At 43.8% G+C, this 8,754-nt stretch overlaps 1 protein-coding gene across 1 annotated transcript; it reads right to left on the reverse strand.

The window, feature by feature from the left end:
- Nucleotides 1-306: 306 nt before the first annotated feature.
- On the reverse strand, nt 307-4,166 carry LOC120020699 (glutathione hydrolase 7-like). Its single transcript, XM_038964412.1, has 15 exons — nt 4,019-4,166; nt 3,600-3,877; nt 3,350-3,501; nt 3,098-3,215; nt 2,839-2,906; nt 2,681-2,754; nt 2,354-2,535; nt 2,183-2,270; nt 1,767-1,894; nt 1,587-1,675; nt 1,287-1,439; nt 1,057-1,174; nt 777-914; nt 569-668; nt 307-458 (listed from the first exon to the last, which is right to left on the reverse strand). The coding sequence occupies exons 1-15, from the start codon at nt 4,164-4,166 to the stop codon at nt 307-309; spliced, it is 1,986 nt and encodes a 661-aa protein (XP_038820340.1).
- Nucleotides 4,167-8,754: the final 4,588 nt, after the last annotated feature.

Below are 8,754 nucleotides of genomic sequence, written 5' to 3' on the forward strand. Positions count from 1 at the left end.
AACCAGTCGGATAAAAACACTCCAAACAGTCTAACCGACCGCTCAGAGGCGTCCGCATAGTTCTAAAGCACACCGTTGCCTCGTTTTGTATCACTTTCCAATGATAACACATGGGAGAGGACAAAAATGCCATTTCAGAATGTGGGGGGGATATGTCCCCACCGCCCCCAGTGAAAGCTGCACGCCTGCCATCATCACATAGGAAAATCTAAAATTGTAATACATGAATTATTTAATAAACATACAACTCAAATATTACTTAATCTTCTTATGTTCACATTGAAATAAAGCCATATTCTCAGAAAGCTAGGCAGAGCCAGCCACAGCACGAGGATCAACAATGCCCCTAATGATGTCGTTGGTTTTCTGGGCACCATGCACCAGGGACAGCAGCCCCACCCTGTAGACAGCGTGTCCTTTCAGACGCAACACCTTCACATCCTCCTCCAGGAACTCAGCTGAGGGGAGATAGTAATTAGAAAAAAGTGAGTTGAGGTTTCAAACCATTTCAAAACTGATTTCCCACCCACAATTAAGTGTAGATAAAGAAAACGTCAGAAATGCTCACAGTCCACCAGGAGTCTGCTCGGCTGAAGTTGGGGATGGAGTCGTCCCAGTGATATGCTATCATTCAGATTTTTGTTATATGACAAAATATTAATCAAGACCTGAAACAAAACGCACAATGAAAGGTAATGAAATTACAAGGACATTAACTTTTAGATAATGTTCATGCCTTTTGTTAAAGAGTATGTTTGTTTTTTTACGTGTCAGACCTGGGTGACACCACTGAGGCTGTGCTCTCCATTAGAAGATCCCAGGGCCACATAGGATCCACATTTACCTAGAGATGGTATCACAATTGTTGGCATAATAAATGACAGAGGCCGCTTGCCTGGCTGGACCCTGTTCGTCTGCAAAGAAAACAAAAGTGTTGATATAGAGAAACAACCATTTTGTAAAAATATCCTATCTGGGGCTAAGATTGAAAGTGTAGAATGTTATGTTTATACATTATACAGCCTAAACTTCCATTGTACTGTGGTATGTTGTTACCAGGTTCGATATTAACAGTCCCTGGGTTTTAATTGGCCAGGAGAAGTCCAAGATCTGGCTGTTCAGGAGAATGCCTGAAGGGGTTAAAATTCTACTTCCAAAGGGCCTGTTCAGTGAGCTGAAACATTTAAAAAAAATGAACAAGTGCAAGACTTAAGCTATCCCACACCATATCCATAATGCTAATGTAAACATGTTATCTCCTTCAGGTAAGCTCCTAATCACAGCACCTGGTGACAGACACAATGATGTCATCGGGACCCATCACGACCACCTGGCTGGCCACAGCTCCACTCGGCAGGTCATAGACAGTAGAGTAGTGTCTGGGAGGAGATGCCTGCGAGTCACTGATCAACTGACGGAGCACTACAGCCTGTGGCTTGCTTTAACAGACACAGATATAAGGCAAATACATCAGAGGACAATTGTTCACAGAAATTCCTGTCATTGCATTTCAGAAGGACTTAAATTGCATGGCTAATCTACTTAGAACATGGTGAGGAAGTGAATGCACGCTTGTTAATGTTTACCTTAGCATCTTGGAGATGAGTGCAGAAACTGATGGGGTATACACAGGGTCTCCGAGCCCACTGGCCATAGTCAGGGCCGCTTTCAGTGACTTCAAAATGAATACAATACACTTTTATTAGGGGAACCTTTTCTGCACTGTAAATGACATGGGTCTCACTTCAGAGCTTGAGATACAGTACCTCAGCAATCCAGTGGTTTGCGCTATACGTTGTACCATTCCCATTGAGGTGGAAGTCCTCCAAAATGTTGAGGGCTGAGATCAGAGCAGCACCAATAGAAGGGGGAGGCGGCACTAGAACTCGAAATCCTGAGGGAGGGTGTTGCCAGGAAATATTATGTAGACCTGAGGAGGCTGGTCAGGGGAGGACAGCTCATAATAATGGATGGAATGGAATCAAACACATGCAAACCATACAATTCATTATGTTCCAGCCATTATTATGAGCCTGTCCTACTACCCATTTAAAGTGCCACCAGGCACCACTGGTGTAGACAAAATATTATGTCGACAAATGCAGCTAATCCCAACATACTGTAGAATTGTCTTGTTTGTAGGCTACTTCCTATAAAGAGTATGAAGTAGGACTATGTTTACCCTGATACAGGCCTTCAATTGGCTGCTCTATGACTGCACTATAGTTGCTGAGATCCTCCTTGGTTAGAATTCCTCCATTTTCTTGCACCTAAAATACAACACAGGTTAAATATGCGTATGATTTAATGCAATTTGCTGAGGGCTATGTTCTTAGCTAACGCATTCATTTACCTCACTGGCCATTTCCTGTGTTAGAGTCCCACTGTAGAATTCTGATACCCCAGCCTCCAGGACAGCAGCCAGACTTGGTGTTTTCATAAGAGAGCCGAGGGACAGAGCATGGCCTCTTGGCAAGAACATGTCCCTGAAGCGCAATGACATATTCTGACCTTTCACCTTGGTTATGGCCTCTGCTGCAGGGTTAGACAAATATCAAAGTCTACTGGTGAAAACCTGCAATTGGTCTAATCTTGTATTGAGGATTTCATACAGATTGTACAGGCATGAGAAGTAAAACAGTAAGAAAAAGACTTGGTATGATTGTGAATCACTCCTTACCAAGTCTGTGAGACACATTAAAGCCATCTCTGGCTACATTGGCAGCCCTGGTGACGATATCCTCCCATGACAGTCTGGGGTGAAACAATAACAACCAACCTAGTATATGCTTCTGAACACAAACATAAAATTGCACATAACAAACGACAACACCTCACCTTCCATACAGTTTATGGGCTTGGTACAACCCTCTGAGCAAGCCTGGCACACCTACAATCAGACCTGGCTGGATGGTTAAGGAAAGAGGTTACAATTTAAAAATCTCTTTTGAAGCCTCAGTGTACATGTTGCATGACTATCTGAGACTAGCCACACAATTTGAGATAATAGTTCAACACATTGTGTTATCCTAAAAATGAAAGATCTACAATAAGTTATGTATTTTTACTCATACACTGTTGTCATACAGCACATCACCTTTAGCTCTGGGTCAATTTGCAGGATCTCCTCATTGATTCCAGAGGGTGCCGTTTCCTGGAAATTAATCACCTTCCTAATATTCTTCCGGATGTCATGAACCAGCATCACCCCTCCCCTACAGAAAAATACATAATTAAGTCAGGTGGACAATGAATGTCCTGTCCATCCACATGATAACCTCTGGACAATCATTATGCCACATATATAGTGCACTTGCCGTTAACTTTCTCAAATGCATTAGTCACTTACCCGCCAATACCTGACGCATGTGGATGGACTATTCCCAGGCACAGGGTGGCAACAATGGCAGAATCCACACTGGAGCCTTGATCATTCAGCACCCTACGACCAAGCTCTGTACAGTGTTCATGGTCTGTCACCAACACACTCCCTCTGAAGACCTGCTGACCCCATTATAGTAAGGACGAGGATAAAAATAAGGTAATAAGTAAAAGTTGTTCTAAATAGTTTCTATACATTTTTCTAAGTGAGAACATACCTCATTTGTCCCTAGATAAATCTGCAGGACCATAGCGGTGGTGACTGCTATGGCAATGATGAGAGAAGCAGCATAGATGGGTATGATGGCATCCTGCCAAGGGCCACACCTACTTGGTCCCCCAGACAGCAGGTCCTTATCCATCTCTCTAAAGGAGGACAAGCTTAGATCAGCCAGGTTAGGGTGCTGGCTCCCAGAGGCTAGATGTCTCAGGGGCAATTCTTTTGGGAGACTGCTGAGGTCTGGAGCAGGACTGAGGCCACCATGGCCATGGAGTCCTGGAGGAAGAGATTTTAGACCCTGTCAGAGTGGAGGTGGGCTAAAAAGCTACTGTACATGTGTGGCAATTTGTGGTTGATACAAGCAAGATTTGACTTGACATCATGTAAGTAGCATTGAGTTGCTACCAAACCAACTACCTGTGTTTCGGTTATGCTCATTCTGAAAGTTCCCATTTTGCCCTTTGGTCAATGTGTCATCCACAGTCAACTGAGGTAAGCCCTCAAAGCTCTTGTAACCAACTGGGGATTGTCTGCTACTAAGTTTAGTCTCAGGACTCACATCCATTTCCCCTATGTTCACACAGAAATAAGCACATGATGTACAATTAGACAAACACAGGATTACCCTCTCCCTTCCCATCTGATGACTAGCAAACCTGCAAGTCAGCATGGTGAAAACAAGCTATACAATAAAGGTACAACACAGGTGTTGGCGCAGTAGAATTTAGAGATACACAAAAACAATTGCACTGTGTTACTAATCTAGAAGAACAGAAAGTATAACACAGTTTTATGAGCTCTCCATTGCTAGCTTCCCTCTTACCTGCCTTAACACCTGAATAATGACAAACGGGGTAAGAATTACTCAGCCAATCAGATTGGCCAATTAAGTAACCAATTGATCAGCCTTTTTTTTTTTTAAGTAGTATACACTGAGCTGTTTCTATAACCATCTTTTACATATTGTGTCGTATAACATTGAATTGGATAACATTAGTAATGCCTTTTGGTCACCAAATAGCCCTGATCATGCAGTTCTGACACTAATGGAATAAAGGAACAATGGTGCAATCACGTGGGTCATCCTTTTTATTGCTATATGAAATGTTTTTAACACACACACAACAATCTGACAAAGTACATACGTGTAATGATACAAATACCTTTTAATTTCCCTCAACATATGTTTTAGCAAACATTTTTTGCATAGGCTTTGCACAGAAATATGCATGCCACTGACAGTTTTGCCATAGCCACAAACTATCAAGCCTACAAACATATCTCATTTGATATTTGTATTTATTATGGATCCCCATTAGTTGCTGCCAAAGCAGCAGCTACTCTTCCTGGGGTCCAGCAAAATTAAGGCAGTTTATACAATTTTAATGTACATTACAATACATTCACAGATTTCACAACACACTGTGTGCCCTCAGGCCCCTACTCCACCACTACCACATATCTACAGTACTAAATCCATGTGTATGTATAGTACGTATGTTATCGAATGTGTTTGTGTATGCATGTGTCTGTGCCTATGTTTGTGTTGCTTCACGGTCCCCGCTGTTCCATAAGGTGTTTTTTAATCTGTTTTTTTCAATCTAATTTTACTGCTTGCGTCAGTTACTTGATGTGGAATAGAGTGCCATGTAGTCATGGCTCTATGTAGTACTGTGTGCCTCCCATAGTCTGTTCTGGACTTGGGGACTGTGAAGTGACCTCTTGTGGCATGTCTTGTGGGGTATGCATGGGTGTCTGAGCTGTGTGCCAGTAGTTCAAACAGACAGCTTGGTGCATTCAACATGTCAATACCTCTTATAAATAAAAGTAGTGATGAAGTCAATCTCTCCTCCACTATCTCTGTGTACATCCAAGGGCCATCCGTGCTGCCCTGTTCTGCACCAATTGCAATTTTCCTAAGTCCTTTTTTGTGGCACCTGACCACACAACTGAACAGTAGTCAAGGTGAGACAAAACTAGGGCCTGTAGGACCTGCCTTGTTGATAGTGTTGTTAAGAAGGCAGAGCATTGCTTTATTATAAACAGACTTCTCCCCATCTTAGCCACTACTGCATCAATATGTTTTGGCCATGACAGTTTACAATCTAGGGTTACTCCAAACAGTTTAGTCATCTCAACTTGCTCAAATTCCACATTATTTATTACAAGATTTAGTTGAGGTTTAGGGTTTGGTGAGTGTTTTGTTCCAAATACAATGCTTTTAGTTTCAGAAATATTTAGTATAACTTATTCCTTGATATGTTCACATCTTCATTCTCTTGTCATGTACAGTACAGGTTCAAAAGTAATTTTTAGCTGCCAGTGAACAAGTGACAATTCCAAGTAACAAGCTTAGTGTTTTGAATCAAATGGGGTAGATAGGATTCCTTTGGGAAATACCTTAATCTACACAATATTGAACTATGCAAAATGTGTTTTAATTATGACTTTATTTCACTACACGGAAATATGCTGCCAATCAATTTATGTTGCATTTGTGAAGGTGTCTGAGCATGTCTGTTTGTGTGTGCATGGTGTGAGCAGATTAAAGGTCCCTGTTGTTCTTGTGTTAAAAGCACTCCCTGGTGCTGGGTGTTCAGTGGCTGAAGTTGTGGTGGCCTGGCTGTTGGAGGTAGGTTGTGCGTGTGCGGGGTGAGTGGCGCTGAGCTCGCTGGCGGACACAGTTCTGCCGCTGGATGCAGCTCCCTGTGAGGTGGTGGCGGTCCACCCGGGTCTGAGCCCTCTGGACACGAGCAACCTGCGAGACCTTAGCCAGCTGTCCAGCCATGGACACTGATACACGAATGATCCGGCTGGGGCTGGTGGTGCTTCTTTGGACTGGGACCTCTGGTTCTGACATCCTGCAGAGAAACAAATGCTTGTAAGCCCACAAATGCACACCTACATCTGTTCACATATACACGAGGACAATCAAATATTTGGAATCAGTGGCAGAACACGAATATTGTAAAATGCTTTGACAACTTCCTGTGTCAAATGCACAAAAGTCTCTCTCACCTGACACCAGTTTCTGAGATGGGTTCAGTCTCCTCAGTGACAGGTGAACTTCTGTAGATATATGTGTTAGCACACTCCACTACCTGCTCCTCCAATGGGTTCACTTCTGTAGAGCAACAAGAGAGCCAGCGTTACCCATATTCCCTCTAGCAGAGCACACTATGTAGCTACAGTCCAACCACTACTTCCTGTGAGACTGACCTTGATGGTTGATCAGAAGCCACCCTTCCTCAAGCATTTCTGCAGGGGTGGATGTCCTCTGGTCTGTAGAGATGTCATCATCTCTTCCAAAAAACAGACTTGTGAGCCTTCTGAACATGACTGGGTTCTGTTCTGTGCGGCGGTTGAAGGTGTTGTCTCAGACTCTGGGTCACAGACTTGGTTGTGATGTCCTTTCCTCTCCTTTCTTTGGCAGGAAACTTAGACGTAGCAGCAGAGGCTTTGGGTATCAAAATACTTCTCACAAAGACCTGGTTGAGAAAAACATTGTCATAAAGTCTGGGTCCCATAACTCAAACCTGCTGTAACAACATTGTCACCTCCTCCCAGCTGCCCACTGCACTGAGACTAGGAAACACTGTCACCACCGATAAATCCACGATAATTGAGAATTTCAATAAGAATTTTTCTACGGCTGGCCATGCTTCCACCTGGCTACCCCTACCCCGGTCAACAGCCCTGCACCCCCCACAGCAACTTGCCCAAGCCTCCCCCATTTCTCCTTCACCCAAATCCAGATAGCTGATGTTCTGAAAGAGCTGCAAAATCTGGACCCCTACAAATCAGCTGGGCTTGACAATCTGGACCCTCTCTTTCTAAAAGTATCCGCCGCAATTGTTGCAACCCCGATTACTAGCCTGTTCAACCGCTCTTTCGTATCGTCTGAGATCCCCAAAGATTGGAAACCTGGCCAAGGCTTTTGACTCTGTCAATCACCACATTCTTATCGGCAGACTCAACAGTCTTGGTTTCTCAAATGACTGCCTCGCCTGGTCCACCAACTACTTCTCAGACAGAGTACAGTGTGTCAAATTGGAGGGCCTGTTGTCCGGACCTCTGGCAGTCTCTATGGTGGTGCCACAGGGTTCAATCCTCGGGTCGACTCTTTTCTTTGTATACATTAATGATGTCGCTCTTGCTGCTGGTGATTCTCTGATCCACCTCTACGCAGACGAAACCATTCTGTATACTTCTGGCCCTTCTTTGGACACTGTGTTAACCAACCTCCAGACAAGCTTCAATGCCATACAACACTCCTTCCGTGGCCTCCAACTGCACTTAAATGCAAGTAAAACTAAATGCATGCTCTTCAACTGATCGCTGCCCACACCTGCCCGCCTGTCTAGCATCACTACTCTGGACGGTTCTGACTTAGAATATGTGGACAACTACAAATACCTAGGTGTCTGGTTAGACTGTAAACTAATTCCAGGCTCACATTAAGCATCTCCAATCCAAAATAAAATCTAGAACCGGCTTCCTATTTCGCAACAAAGCATCGTTCACTCATGCTGCAAAACATACCTTCGTAAAACTGCCTATCCTACCGATCCTTGACTTCGGCAATGTAATTTACAAAATAGCCTCCAACACTCTACTCAGCAAATTGGATGCAGTATATCACAGTGCCATCCGTTTTGTCACCAAAGCCCCATATACGACCCACCACTGCGACCTGTATGCTCTCGTTGGCTGGTCCTCGCTACATATTCGTCGCCAAACCCACTGGCTCCAGGTAATCTATAAGTCTTTGCTAGGTAAAGCTCTGCCTTATCTCAGCTCACTGGTCACCATTGCAACACCCACCCGTAGCAAGTGTTCCAGCAGGTATATTTCACTAGTCATCCCCAAAGCCAACACCTCGTTTGGCAGCCTTTCCTTCTAGTTCTCTGCTGCCAATGACTGGAACGAATTGCAAAAAATAAAAAAAATAAAAAATCACTGAAGTTGGAGACATATCTCCCTCACTAACTTTAAGCGTCAGCTGTCAGAACAGCTTACCGATCGCTGCAGCTGTACACAGCCCGTCTGTAAATAGCCCATCCAACCAACTACCTACCTACCTCATTCCCATATCTGTTTTTCTACTCTTTTGCACACCAGTATTTCTACTTGCACATCCTCATCTGTACATA

Source organism: Salvelinus namaycush, chromosome 2 (assembly GCF_016432855.1).
Source record: "Salvelinus namaycush isolate Seneca chromosome 2, SaNama_1.0, whole genome shotgun sequence".
NCBI lineage: Eukaryota > Metazoa > Chordata > Actinopteri > Salmoniformes > Salmonidae > Salvelinus > Salvelinus namaycush.

What these genes read in the sequence shown, in the direction of transcription:
- LOC120020699 (XM_038964412.1), bottom strand. Translation starts at nt 4,166, where the DNA reads ATGGATGTGAGTCCTGAGACTAAACTTAGTAGCAGACAATCCCCAGTT. An exon ending in CTCATCTCCAAGATGCTAAG is followed by an intron (nt 1,440 to 1,586) that starts GTAAACATTAAC and finishes TGTCTGTTAAAG; the next exon opens with CAAGCCACAGGCTGTAGTGC. An exon ending in GAGCAGACTCCTGGTGGACT is followed by an intron (nt 459 to 568) that starts GTGAGCATTTCT and finishes ATCTCCCCTCAG; the next exon opens with CTGAGTTCCTGGAGGAGGAT.